Source organism: Lasiosphaeria miniovina, assembly GCF_030549165.1.
Source record: "Lasiosphaeria miniovina strain SMH2392-1A chromosome Unknown B0T26scaffold_5, whole genome shotgun sequence".
In the NCBI taxonomy this organism is placed as follows: Eukaryota; Fungi; Ascomycota; class Sordariomycetes; order Sordariales; family Lasiosphaeriaceae; genus Lasiosphaeria; species Lasiosphaeria miniovina.
This window is the reverse complement of record NW_026848224.1, coordinates 4,977,644-4,991,439: the sequence shown is the minus strand read 5'-3', so window position 1 is coordinate 4,991,439 and position 13,796 is coordinate 4,977,644. Positions and strand designations below refer to the sequence as shown.

Genomic DNA, 13,796 nt, shown 5'->3' with positions numbered 1-13,796 from the left:
TGGCCTGTGCTGTGATAGAAAGCCCCTCACGTGCTTCCGCGATTCTTCCGCGATTCTTGGGGCCGGGGTCTTGTTCCTACAGCGCCCTTCACGTTACCTCCGCTACGCAACAATTTCGCGACTGAACATTAAGTTCGCGCATCGCAAGCCAGGTCGCGCCGAGCCATTATCGCGGCAAATCGACGGCCAACCCTGTATTTGCATCCCACTGACCGTCACCGCAGAAGGTAGAGAAACAATGTGGCTGCTCGAAAGCAACCTTTTTGACGGTTTGTCCATTGCGCCCGCTGATTGACAATTGCGCGCGCACTGAGAGCTGACTACAACTCGCGCAGGCAGAAAGCTTTGGCTGCGACCTGGCAAGCTCTATCTCTTTGGAAGAACGGCACAGACGTATGAACGTAAGACATGCCTGCGTGGTTTCGAGACGCGAAGAGCCATTACTAACTGGACTGCAGCCGGCCAGCTCGGCATATCCGACAAGACAGTCTCCAGGAAACATCTCACTATCAAAGTCGAGAGCGTACCCGAGGGTGGTGGTGTTAGTATTCTGTGACGCATCCCCTGTTTGCTCTGGGAGATGTGGCTAATTTTAGCAACCTTGCAGCTCAATCTTCACACCCGTTCAGTAGTAGCGATTCACGATCTCGATTCGAAGAAAGGGTCGCTTCTCAATGGGGCCCAGATACGCGGCGAGACAAGGTCGCTCTCGGAAGATGTGAACGAGGTGAAGCTAGGCGCGTGTCCCAAGATTATTCGGTAAATATCCCATCCGCTAAACAGCGGCTAGAGCGCGTTTGCTTACACCCGGGAACGGTAGCATCATATGGCACCCTGTTGTCCTTAGCTTCTCTTTTACCAGCAAGGAGCTGCGAGCCGACCCGTGGGCAAAACTGCGCGAGTCCCTTGAACAGCTGGACATCAAATATTCGGCAGAATACGAGAAACTGACGTCGCACGTCGTGACAAAAAAGCGCAACACCCCCAAAGGACTCCAGGCTCTAATCAACGGCAAATATATTGTAACCGACAGCTTCATCAGTGCCATTGTCAATGCCGCAACTGTAGCCCATGGAGCCGAAGATGGCGCCCAAAGTGCTTTAGAGAAAGACTTTGAAGGCGCTTGGCCCAAAGCCATCGACCATCTACCGCCTCGCAGCGAGGAGCCTGTCGATAGGCCACCCGAATCCTACGCACCCGATGCGCGGCGGCAGGAGGTTTTTGATGGATACAAATTTGTGTTTTACGAAAAGAAGCAATACGAGAACCTATTTCCCGCTATTACGTATGGCAGAGGTAAAGCTCTACTAAAGGAGGTAATCCCGAGGGAAACTGAAATAGACGATTTCGTCCGATATGTCAAAGGGGTGGCCGGGGAAAAGGGGCTAGGGTCGTTTGAAGACGGCAGTGAAGGTAAAGGCGTCGTGGTGGTGCGCTATATGCCAGCCAAGGGCGCCGAATCCGAATGGTTTGCCCAGTTTCTCACCTCGTTTGCCCTACGGCTTGATCACCGTCCAATCGACCAGCGCGAGTTTTTGGAGGCCATTCTTGATTGCGATGCGTCCACACTGCGACGCCCTCTTGAGGAAGAGAGCCAGCCCAGAACACGCAATAAGCTAAATGCCGGCGATACTGTAGGCCGTGCAGAAGCCAACAACCCTCCCTCTCAGCATCAGGAAGAGCAACAACAGCAACAGCAAACCCCCCAGGAGGCACCTCAGGCATCTGCACCCCCCACGCGGAGGGGTCGGGCTCGGAGGGGTGTAGCAACCCGCTTTAGAGGATTTGATTTTGGTGCCGACGGGGAGGATGATGCTCCCGTGGTGGATTCGCCGGTCATGGAGACCCCCGCCATGGAGGCTTCGACTACGCAGCCCCCCGAAGCAGCTGCCGCCTTTCAAGACAGCCTGTTCGTTTCTCAGCATGAAAACTTGAGCCACGCCCCGGAAGAGACGGATGACGGAGAGGTGCGTACCACCCGACGGACCCGCAAACGCCGCCTCTCGCCACTCCCCGAGCATGACTATTCGGCGCTCATGGACGACATTGCGCCCACGGCTGCAGCCGCAAAGCGTCGGCGTATCGAGGCCGGCCAAACACCTGTGCCCCTTCCGCCGGACCCCCAGCCGAACGAGGAGGACGTAGAGATGGCCGCCGAATCGCCACCAGAGGTGACGAGCAAGACAGAAACAGCAAAGGGCAAGAGCAAGAAGGCGAAGGAGGGCGATGCCATCCTAGAGCTCGCCCGCCAGCGCCGCGAAGAAGCCGAGGCTTTGGCGGCTGCCGAGCGCAAGACTCTTACCGACTTGCAAGACGATGAGATCGACTATGCAGCCATTCGTGCGCTGCACATAATCGAGGACTGCGACGTACACTTTCCTGGCGCGAACGCCGCTCCTGGCGGGACACGCGACCAGGAGATCGCAGACGGCCGCTGGGACCCGCGGTGGAACGGCCGCAAAAACTTCAAGCGGTTCCGCAAACAGGGAGAGCAGGGGGGCCGCACGGCTCCACGCATCATCATTGCGCTGGAAGAAGTCAGGCCGAAAGAGTACGGTATTGGTGACGATTACTGGCTCGAGAACAATGATAGCTCCAGTCGGCGCAAAAAGGACAGCCAGCGGGAGTCGCAGACCCAGCAGCCAAAGACCCAACCAACCCCTACCATTGCTAGAGAGAAGGTTTCCGCAGCACGGCGGAGGGGGATCGTTGCCGTGGATAGCAGTGATGAGGATGAGGACGAAGACGATATCGAAGATACCGATGCCATGGTGCAAGACACGTTTGTAGCCCAGCCCGAGCCCCCAAGGTCCCGAACCGCCAAGGCAGCGGAAAAAGCGAACTCGCTTCGCAGCCAGTCACAGTCTCAGGCACAAACCCAGACACGGAGCAGCCAGGCAGCATCATCGGCCCGAGCGAGTAAGCGCGCCGCGCCTGCCTCGCCAGCAAAAGAACGAGCTGCTAAGCGCACGCGGAGAGGGTTCGAAGCCAAAGATAGCGACGAAAGCGACGACAGTGAGGACGAGCTCAAGTTCCGCTTCGGCAAGAGGAAATAGAAGACGGTGTCTAATGTGATTTATGTATTGTGCATCAAAGGGATGCCGTAGATGGACCGACATGATAGCTATAGCCAAATAACGAAGACATGACCTTGCTCCTTCCTATAATACATATCGGGTATCTTATATAGTATATAGAAAGCATACCTAGTCTATGTACGTACGTGTTGCATGTGCCTTGGATTAGCTGCGCATCTTTCTATCGTGCCGACAACAACGGCTATTCCCTCTTACGGCTGTAATCGTATATATGGGCACTGCGTTTTGGACTATTGCGCCCAATTTCAAACCAAATATAATTTTTCCCGGCATTTTGCGAGATTCTAGCTATCGGCAGAAAATGGTTGATATGTAATCGACTTGCTTAGATGTTTATACCCCGAAGTCGTTGTCTCTGCTACTTTGATCTCGGTTGTTCAATTGTCGCCCTCGTCGTCCTTTGGCGGTTCTTCGGGCACATATAGGCCAATAAGGCAAGCAGAGAGCATGCCCTCGTAGTTGACCCAAGGGTGAATCTCACCAAAGAGCTGAGTCCCGTCCTTGCCAGCCCCCCGAAGTAGTTCAGGCCCCCCGCCTGGATGGAAGGGCACGTACGGGCTGATATTGTAGACCCGGCCCCCTAGCACCGTCCAGGCATCGGTGCCCTTGCGTCCGGTCTGCCGCCGGAGCATACTGGGCGTCACCCGGAGATATGGGCAGTTATTGGGCAGGCCCCGCAGGTTTGCTCCAGGCCCCGTGATCCGCGCCCAGTCAAGCGGCGAGTGGCCCGGTTGAAGGACGACTTGCTTGCTTGGCTTCTTCGGCTTGGAGGAGTGCGTGGGCGGAGGCGCGAGCGTAGACGAGGTCAGACCACTGCCGCCGCCAAGAGGAGGCCCGCGATTTGGGACGGGAAGGAGGCGGCCGGGTGCGGGGGAGAGAAATGGTGACCCGGCCGGCGGTTGAGGCTGCGAGCGAAGGGTCGGCGGCCGTGGTGGCGGCGCCATGAGACCAGGCGCAGGGGGCACGTTTTTTGTTATGGCTGCTGAGGGGCTATTTATGCCAACCCCAGCTCCCGAGGCGGCTGCGGTGTTGTCGTCGCCGCTTAAACTTGGCTCCGCGCCAGAAAGCGTAAACGATGGCACTGGAGCGTCAAGCAGAATGGTTGCCGAGGCCTTGGGCGTTGTTTGCTCGTCGTAGCCTGAATCTGTCCTTGGCCCGCCAAGGCCGCCATCTTTTTCTTCTAAAACCATCGGCCGAGGAGGCGGCATCCGGGGCTGGTGCTCATCGGATTGCCGTTTTGGTGCTGCGCTCCTTTCTCTCCCCGCCGCGGCGACACCCAATCCATCTTTCTTCTTTATAGCGACGATATTTGAATCGAGCTTAGCGGGGAGATCATCCTCATCTCCCGGCGCCTTGATCAGCGGCGGGCGGGGCGGTGGCCCAAGTCGGCCCTGTTGGAGATTTCGGACGAAGTTGGGGAGCCATGCTGGCGGTCGCAGGCAGAACAGCACAACGGATGCTACGATGAGCGAAATACCCAGATACCCCATCTCGGGAAGGCTCGGAGCCGTGTTTCTCCAATTGTCGAACGTTGTTAGGACATCGGATCCAGGCTGGGCTCAACGTGGTTTCGGTGGAGACTCGACTTCGCGCAAAGTTCCTGCAGCTTGGGGTGACTCGGTAACCACATGTATATGCGCTGGCAAAAGTAGGTATGATCTTGTATCCGTAGAAAAAGTGGAAAATGCGTCCTTAGTATTTGTAGTGGTTGGATGTGCTCTGTTTCGTTTCGTTTCAGATTGAGAAACAGAAGAGGAATTCAGCAGCCGACTGTTTGGTTTGTTTCGCCCTGGGCGGCGGCCCTGAACACGATTTGGGCTGCGCACATGCCCGCCGCACCCCGCTCCGCGATCGCCCCCAGCCCAGCAGTGATTGCGGGAGACCAGGATACCTTGCGATGACGCCAAGCTGCTGGGTGCGCTGCAGGCACCTGCCCAGGGAATGGCGGGGCTTTGGGATTAATGCATGAACGTAAACAATAAATTGAGATGACAGTGACCAGAGGGCCTGTTTACTACGGGCCCAGAAAGCTGGTAAATTTGTCGGTAGCCAGCGCGTCGTGCTGGGAGATATGTCTCGAGTTTTCTTTTCTTTTCTTCGAGTTTTTATCAATCGTCTGCTCGACATTCGGCGGATCTGCATGCCACCTTTAGTGGTCTTAGCCCCTGTATCTTGCTCGGCAATGTTAACCGTTCAGACCCGAGCCGGCCGAAGCGAAATCAGGGTCTGGCAGGCTGTTCTTCGTTACCATTAAGCCAGTCTCGTCGGGCCGCTGGTCCTCAATATGATGCCATCGTCCTCGGTGCTTCCAGAGAGAGAGAGACGCCGTCCTGAGCCGGCTACATCATCACGTCCAACGTCTCGCCAGTCTGCCGTTGTCAGGAGTAGTTCAAAGTTACAGGTGTTACAGCAGCATCACGCGCTGAAGAAAACGCCACCTGCCGCTGCTACTGTGGGGAATTTGACAGCGGGCAGCTGCACCACCACCACACCTGCGGGAGCGAAAAGCACGCGAATCACGGCAACGCATCCAACCGCACCGCCAAGACAAACTGCCTCCACGCTTGTTGCAGTCAGTGTCCGGCATCCGCTTCGGGTTCGCGATCAAAATGTTGCCCCGATACGCCAACCTCTAAAACCACTGCCGAGCTCCAGATTGCGTCTGCCGACGCCCGCCAGGATGCCGTATGAAAGGCCATCCCCTGCCAGCGCCCGCATCCCCTCGGCCATGCCTCAGATGCCAACCGTCGCGAGGGCGATCAACAAACAACCACCTCTGACGCCCAAGATTGCCACGCGGGCCTCAACAACACCACAACAACATTACCAACAACCACAGCTTCAGCAAACCCCGACGCTCGCAACACCGCTCCCGCGACGAGGCCCTCGACCCGAATCCGTTGTCCTGAGCACCAATGGCGCCGTTTCGCGAGACAGGGAGGAACTGGCATCGCCCGTCACGGCATTTCTGAACTGCAACATTACTCCGCGGTCAGGCTCGAGACAGGGTCGCGTCAACAGCACAAATAGCACACCGAACGGTACCCCCAGTCTAGAGCGCCATGATTCATGGGAGACACGGTCGGGGTTGGGTATTTTGGCGCCTGGAAGCGAGGATGTTCCAACGCGGTTGGCCGTCGCCTTCAGCCCGCTCCCCGACGCCGGTGGTGGCACGAGACAGGACTCAGATCTGGATTCCAAGTTCTTCTACGCGTCTGGCGTGCAGAAACAATCGCAACAGGCTACCTCCGCGAAGCCGGTCGTGGCGCCCCAACAGAAACCGGCCACTTTTTTCTACGCAAACGGGGACACCATTGGGCAGCGGGACAATGCCTCGCCGGTGCCTCTTGGCCCTGTGCTGGCAACGCCCGCTCCTACCGACACTCTTATGAGTAAATTTATCTACGCCAACGGTTTGCCAGATCTGCAGCTGCCAGTGAAGCCTAGCTTCTCGCAGGCCACTGGGTCGGGCTCTGTTGTTTCGTCGGCCTCAAGGATACCAACTAGCAAACCTGGAGCTGGGGCCATGCAAAGCCCCTATACGTCGCCAAGACCCTCATCACCCGTCAAGATTTCTCCTTATCAGGCCTCCAAAAATGTAGTAAATTCCAGTATCCCCTCCGCCAGATCTACTGTTTCGGCGGCTCCTCTTGTCCTTGGCCAGGCAAACCAGTGGAAGCCGAACAGCGAGGCCCATTCCCGGTCCGGAGGAGCGTCATCTCACACTCGCACCGGTAGTCTGATCATTGCTGAGCCTCCCGCCGTGGCGAGGATCATGTCAGCCCATGGCTCGCTCCCATCGCCTGAAGCCCCCTCTCCATCAAATATTTCTGCTCCTCCAGCTCTCCACACCACCAACCCAGCAATCGCCGGTTTTGCCTCTCTTCTCCAAGCTGCCGACGAGTTTGCTGAGCCGGAGGAGGCTAGTTCAGAGTCTCTAAATAGCCCAACTAAGTCATCATCGCAGGAAGGCCAACTGACCGACCTCGTTGCCAGCGCGCGGCGAGAGCGCAAGGTCCAGGACTTGCAGATTACAAATGCGAGTCTAGAAGCCATCAACCGCACCCTGGAGAGGCAGCTACGAAAGCAGACGACGGAACTACGGCGCTACAGGCGGCTTTCTCGTTCTGGCCGCCTGAGCCTGAACTCCAATACTGGAAGACGTATCCCGTCAGACTCGAGTGTAGATGGCGGGGCCTTGGCTAGAGCCGGGATGGGACTCGATGACCTCAGCGAGGAGGAGAGCGAGCTGGATGCCCAGGAGGATGAGTCGGATGATGAGTACCAGTCCGACTCAGAGGCCTCAGGGGAGCTGAGCCCCAACACCATGGCGTTCAGGGACGCACGGCACCGACAGAAGGACGAGCAGAGGCTGCGATTAGATCTTTCCAAGCATCAACAGATGCTCATCGACAGCCAAAAAATCAACCAGAGCCTTAAACGGTGTCTGGGATGGACGGAGGAGCTGATCAAGGAAGGCAAGCGCGCCCTCGAGTACCGGGTCCGGGTCAGCGAAGTTGAGATCGGGGGTAGGGTTCTTGCCCCTGAAGATATAGAGGCAAGAGAGGCCCGGGAAGCCAGGGAAGCCAACGGCAATGCCGATGACAGTGGCCCGGACGGAGACGATGAAATTCTACTTCGGGTACCAAAGTCGACATTTAACTCTGAAAACGGGGCCGACATACGGCCTTGGAGCAAAGACCCGCAAGATAGGGATAGCGGGATTGAATTGCCTACGGATGGCGGGTAATGCGGCGAGCAACAAAAAATCACACAAAGACAAGAATTTAGCGGCCAGATCAGGTGGAAACACCAGCTAGACGGTCGCCCGTCGCCTCACTACTCTCCAGGCTCTGATTTTCTCTTTACTACTTTATTCGGCACGCATCCGAGAGAGGGAGTGGCGTGCATTCGATACCCCAACGTTTTTTATTTGTTTCTCGCGAAATGAGAGGAGAGGACTGTCACAACATTGGGGCTACTCTGCATCTACGCCACATTTATTATTCTTTTTTTCCCCCTTCTGTTTCCTTCTATTCTTCGGCATTGGCCGTTGTATATCTCAGTTCGTGCCCACATGCGCGTTATAGGGGTCTCTTCGCCAGAGCCCATCAGTACTTTTGTTCTCTCTTCAGGGGAAACCTCCATTCTACCTCGATCCTGAAATTTTCCTTTGTCGTTCGTTTGTAACATTAGATACCCAAGCATAGAAGGCACGTGGGTTTACGGAGAGGGAGGTTGTCTGGCTATTTATTTTCACATTTGGATTCTGGGGAACGGGGTTTTTATCTGCGGCTGATTTTGGGAACATGACCACTCCATCGAGGGTCAATATTAGCAATACCAAAAATGGGAAACAACCGCGGAAACATACAACAAGCCAAACAAGCGCCAGGATTACACTGGGCAGTACTGCTGCGGCATTGCCACTTCCAACTACCGGAGTAGTTGATGGGTGGCAACATAGTACCTGTACATGAACCCGTTTGGAAGCAAAGCCAATTAACTAACTTCCTTCGACTGCACACGTGGTTGACGGGCTCGCCAGAATAATATAAATTAACTACACTCATAGAAAAGTAAGCGCACCACCCTAGGAGAGGAATTACAAATAGTTCTACTTTAGGAGGTGAGTCGGGCCGGAAGCGGGAACGCTCGCATGCAAGCCATCTGTCGTAGCCTGTCATCTCTCGTTTTCCAAAGCGGCCTGCATTGGAAGACTGGCACTCCTGTGAGAGGTAGGTATCAAGCAAACCATATAAGTGTCGTAAGAAGCGGTGGATGAGTGAAAGGGGAAAAAAGCAGGTTGATGCAACATTGTCGACCCCATTGTCGTCCGTCGAATGACCCCCGAAGACAAGCCAACCTCCCAATTGTCCCTTTCTAACTCCCAAGTCTAGTTGAATCTCTGCAACATCCAAGATGTCTCTAACGCAGACTTAAATGTCACCCTCGGCCACCCTTTCTCGGGGCCAATACGGCAGCGGCCATGTCTGTAGTGAGATCACCGCCGTCGGAGTTTCGAAACTATGAGGAAGAGGCCTTGGGAACGTTGGGCGCGTCGCTAGCCGTTGCTGCCGCTTTCTCGGCATGGGACGCCTCCTTATCTGCCGACTTGTCCTTCTTGTCCTTATCCTTGCCCTTCTTCTTAGACTCTTTCTCTTTTTTCATTGTCGCCTCAGCAACGAGTTGCTCAAAGGCCATGTAATCGCCTTCTTCTTCGGGGGTGCGCACAGCCTGCAATTTGTCTGTTAGCTCGACGGTCCGCGGTTGTACTTTGTATCTGTGATCACGAAAATATTTACCCTTGAGCAGATGTCTCCGATCAAGACCAGAGCTTCCGCTCTTTCTAGTCTCTTGGAAAGCGGTACCTTCTTTTCGTTAAGTACCGCGTCGCAGACGTCCCGCAACACGCTCTGGATCTCAAACTTGCTGCCTCTCCATGCGGCGGTCAAGATCTTCCCTGTGACGCGTCTCTCGTACTCTACTTTCTTCTCGTCGGTCCAATCCTCTCCACCCTGCTGCTCCATACGCGCCATTTCCTCCATCGTCTGCTGGGCGTCAATAGCGCTGCTAATGGTATTCCATGTGTCCTTGACCAGCGTGCCCTTGTCCTTCACTTTGCTAAAGAAGCCACCCATACCAAAGAACTTTTGGCTTCGCAACACCACCGTAGCCTTGCTTACGTAGGTTGCACCGATAGCGTGCAGAATGTCAAGTCCAAAGGATTCCATCTTGAGATCCTCAACTTCAAGGCGCGTCTTTTCTTGGAAAGCTCTGGTGACGTCAGCGCCCTTGTCCGTCTCTGTCCACACCGAAATGCGATCTAGTAGTTTCCGGGCGAGGGTGTCAACACGTTCCTGCCGCACACGGGCGCGCTCCTTCTCGTATGCGAGGAGCTGCTCGCGCTGCTCCTTAGTCAAGCCCGATTTTGACTTTTTGTCCTTGCGCTTCAAATCCGATGATGCTGCATCGTCAGAGGTAATCTCATTAGACGCTGCCATGAGGGCCGGTCGGATTGGAATCTGAGTGCGGCCCCGCGGGGTTGAAGTTCCAGATCCAGGTACTGGCGAGGGTGATGGGGACGGCGACGGAATCTTTGCAGAACCAACCGGCGGCGAAGTTGGCGGCGCGTTAGAAACTCCTCCGGGGGTCACGTCGTCCTCGACTACGACCGCTGGGGGCTTTGCACTCGGCGGCGCTGCGCCTGCGGCCGTCTTTAGGCTCTCTTTAATGGCATCTTCGGTCCCCGGGAACTCATTGTCTCCAGTAACGGCGGCGGTGGTGGACGGTCCGGCAACTCCTTCAGCAGCCTCAGCCGCGCCCTCTTCCCCTTCCCCGGTCATGGTGATGTCCATCGTAGCCGTCAGGTCCTTCATCAAGCTGATCTCGCCAATCCAGTCAACAAACGCATCGCCGCCAAAGATGCTCGTGAAGAATTCGGCAGGGTCGACGAAGCCCTCCGTAGGGCGAGCCGACTCTTTACCATACTTGTCGTAGGCCTTCCGCAGATCAGTGTCCGACAGCACCTGGTAGGCCTCGCCAATAGCCTGGAACTTCGAGTGTGCGTTGGGGTCGTTTGGGTTCTTGTCTTGAGAGGGGGCATGTGTTGTTAGCACGACAGACAGTAGATTGGTTGTTGACCAACGACATGCCAGACAGTTATGGACTTACCGGGATGGTGGATGATAGCAAGTTTTCGGTAGGCCTTCTTGATCTCGAGCTCTGTAGCCGTTGGCGAAACGCCGAGAACGTCATAATACGCAGTGTCGACCACCATGGCGACAAGATATCTATGAGGCAGTGTCGGCGTGCGACGGCGAGGGGGACGACGGTAAGCTCAGTGCCACTTGTGACACAGAAAGAGAATGGAGGAGATCTCGAATTTGTTCGGATGCTGAGGTGCCCTATGTGGAAGTGCGAATGATTGTCTAGGCTACTTGACGACCATTGGGCTGGTAAGAAGACGGTATCCGCAACGCCGCGCCACATCTTTGGCGTCCGACCCAACCTAGCACGGCCGGCCTAAATTATGGCACTAGCTGGGCACTAACTACGTCGTAGCGCGGAGCCCAGCCGCTGTGCAACCGAGGTGGGCAGGCTTGCCTGCCGGGGGAAGTTCGGTGGTGGGGCTGCCATCATGCCTACAGCCGTTTATCGGGCATTCCATCAATTGTTCGGCTTGTGAACCCAAAACCTCCCTGATAAACTGGGCACCTAAGTCAGGTAAGGTAATTAGCTACTAATTTTCAATCCTATGTTCCTGATACATAGGTAGGTACCTATCTAGGTAGTTAACGTATCTATGTAAGTAGGAAAGATACCAAATTCCTATCACAATACTCAGTGAACCTGAATCTCGAACGTTTTGAGGTAATTCTGAAGGCCAAATAATGTCATTAGACACCCCATACCTTAAGTAACTAAGGTAGCTACCTAAATCTTCACAAAGAAATACTTGCCAGTCACTTCTGCTAGCCCGTGGACCCTAACGCTCAAGCACCTAATCAAGCAGTGACAACTGCCAGGAAACCCCATCCATACATAATATTCTGTAGTTTAGTCTAGCAATAGACGTTGAGTTTTATAGTTCTTTGCAGTTTCGAGAATAAAGGGGCTAGTAGATCTCCAGTTTAACGACAAGGTTAAGAAGCGGGTAGTCCCCAAGGCCTCGAGATTCGTGTTTGTTGATTTGCTTAGTTGCCTGTTTATATGTTAATCATGAAGTAGCAAAATATAATTCGAGCACGAAAGGGCAAATACATCATCAAACAGCTTTTACATCATTTTGTTTCCAGCATCGGTCCAAGGTCATATCTCGGCCCTCCAGCATCAACCTGAGCTCGTTTCTAACAGCATGCGGCATGCGGCGCGATTTGTTGGCGGGCACCGAACCAACTTCAGGATAGAAAAAGAGACATAACTAGTCTCACATTATCGATTCAGAAAGAGAAAACAAGGCCCTAGATTGACTTATTCTTCGCTAAACGCCTTACACCAAAAAGTCCCATCGAGCTGCTAATTAAAACAGTACTATAAACAGACTCAAAATTTTTGGGGAGCATCGCGGAACGGCACTTGTTCTCCCTCACTCGCTCGTTCGCTACCTTGCAGTTTTACCACGCCCACCGCTAACCACCTACCTACTCAACACCGGCGGCCTTCATTCGCTCAAAGCATTTCCTGTACGCATCGTGAATCTTAGGGACCACGTAGCCGTACTCGCCGAGCTTGGTCGTCAGCTTGGTCGTGTCCAGCTTGCAGTTACTGCGGCCTGCCTTGATAACCTTGGCCTGCTCGTCGAGGCTGAAGTTCTTCCACATGAAGGACGGTCGCACAATGTCCCGGAACAGAGAAAGAACCTCGTTGTGAGAGATGGCCCCGGGGTTGGTGAAGTTGTAGATACCCAGTTCGCCATGTTCGGCCAGTAAGATGGACGCTGGCAGCAGGTCTGTCAGGATCGTGTTACTATTTGGAATATCCACCACTCGCTCGTACTTGGCGATCTTGGTGACAAAGTTGCGGGGGTGCAGATCGTCTGACACAGGCATGCGAAGCCGCAAGATCAAGCAGTTATTGTAGTTTTTCATAACCTAGACTAGCACGGTCAGCATTTCCGTGACGGCGGACAAACAACCCAGCTGCGAAGAAGGCAGGAAGGAGCCAACTTGCCTCTTCGACATGCGCTTTAGTCTCGGAGTAGAAGCTGCCAGAGAAGTTGGCCGGGTCCGTCTCGAGGTAGCCCGGCCCGTCCCACGGATGGGCATCGTCGTACTGGTATATGCAGCCCGTGGCAAACACGGTGCAGTGGATGCCCTTTAGAAAGCAGCAGTCGGTCAAGTTTAGGGTGCCGATGACATTCGAGCGCATTGTGGCCTCCCTGTTGTCCTCGCACCAGTCCACGTTGGGGCGGCCGGTGCAGCCAGCCGCATTGAGCACATGCGTGGGCTTAACTCTTTCGAGCTCGGCGAGGACAGCCTCACGGTTCTCCATGCGAACTGTTGTTGCAAAGACATCCTTGCCCTGGCCCTCTAGGAGGGCCTTCAGATGCCCGGCAACCCAGCCCTCGCCACCCCAGATTAGGAAACGGTTGGGCCTGGCCCCATTCCTGCCGCTTGTAGCCATCGAGAAAGTGGCTTCTAAAAATGTGGTGGTGGCTCGGAACGGCGTGAAGTGAGTGTGGACGACACGTCAGCCACAATGGAAGAGGTAGACTAGATGTGTGAGTGCGGACGCGGACCGATTTGCCAAGAAGAGACAAGAAAGAAAACTGCTACGTATTAACAATTGACCGGGAAAACAAAGAAACTTATATATGTTCACGTAACCAAGTTATTAGACCGTAAGGAGAGAAGGGCGATGTGCACTCCATTGCTATGCAAGGGATGACAGAGCTGAACATCTCAAATATATTGGATTTTGATATACTTCAGTAGTACATGGTTTGACGCTCTTGGGACACAGAAAGAGCCTTGTCAGCAACTGCGCGACCGTACCCACCAAGTATTGGATAAACAAACCACCATGCCAGGCGTTCGGTGGCTTTGCCAATAAGAGGCCAAGGCAAACACGAAAATGGTCTCGAGCGCGGCGGGACAGCGGGACAGGACAGCGGGACGCTTGCACTTGCATGCATTCTCGTGTCCGCTGCTTGTTCCAACCATCGCTCTAACGCCTGCAAAGGCCGCGCTAATTCCC

General features: G+C 54.8%; 5 protein-coding genes across 5 annotated transcripts; 2 read left to right on the top strand and 3 right to left on the bottom strand.

Annotated features, from left to right (window-relative positions):
• Positions 1-328: 328 nt before the first annotated feature.
• On the top strand, positions 329-3,266 carry B0T26DRAFT_379129 (uncharacterized protein). Its single transcript, XM_060434697.1, has 3 exons — positions 329-401; positions 459-759; positions 821-3,266. Exons 2-3 carry the CDS (start codon positions 581-583, stop codon positions 3,054-3,056), a joined length of 2,415 nt encoding a protein of 804 aa, XP_060295218.1. The 5' UTR covers positions 329-401; positions 459-580; the 3' UTR covers positions 3,057-3,266.
• Positions 3,267-3,481: 215 nt separating this feature from the next.
• On the bottom strand, positions 3,482-4,060 carry B0T26DRAFT_598617 (cytochrome b5-like heme/steroid binding domain-containing protein; the record flags this gene model as incomplete). The annotated part of the gene is made up of 2 exons (XM_060435674.1): positions 3,482-3,853; positions 3,947-4,060. Coding segments are annotated over 2 exons (486 nt in total), but the record flags the coding sequence as incomplete, so codon positions are not given.
• Positions 4,061-4,985: 925 nt separating this feature from the next.
• Positions 4,986-7,947, top strand: B0T26DRAFT_379092 (uncharacterized protein). The gene has a single exon (XM_060434696.1). The coding sequence runs from the start codon at positions 5,383-5,385 to the stop codon at positions 7,846-7,848; it is 2,466 nt and encodes an 821-aa protein (XP_060295216.1). The 5' UTR covers positions 4,986-5,382; the 3' UTR covers positions 7,849-7,947.
• A 1,366-nt stretch (positions 7,948-9,313) lies between these two features.
• On the bottom strand, positions 9,314-11,173 carry B0T26DRAFT_718907 (X-domain of DnaJ-containing-domain-containing protein). The gene is made up of 2 exons (XM_060442400.1): positions 10,773-11,173; positions 9,314-10,689 (listed from the first exon to the last, which is right to left on the bottom strand). Exons 1-2 carry the CDS (start codon positions 10,876-10,878, stop codon positions 9,350-9,352), a joined length of 1,446 nt encoding a protein of 481 aa, XP_060295215.1. The 5' UTR covers positions 10,879-11,173; the 3' UTR covers positions 9,314-9,349.
• A 1,068-nt stretch (positions 11,174-12,241) lies between these two features.
• B0T26DRAFT_742394 (uncharacterized protein) lies at positions 12,242-13,223 on the bottom strand (the record flags this gene model as incomplete). Its single annotated transcript, XM_060444106.1, has 2 exons — positions 12,242-12,691; positions 12,771-13,223. The coding sequence occupies 2 exons, from the start codon at positions 13,221-13,223 to the stop codon at positions 12,242-12,244; spliced, it is 903 nt and encodes a 300-aa protein (XP_060295214.1).
• Positions 13,224-13,796: the final 573 nt, after the last annotated feature.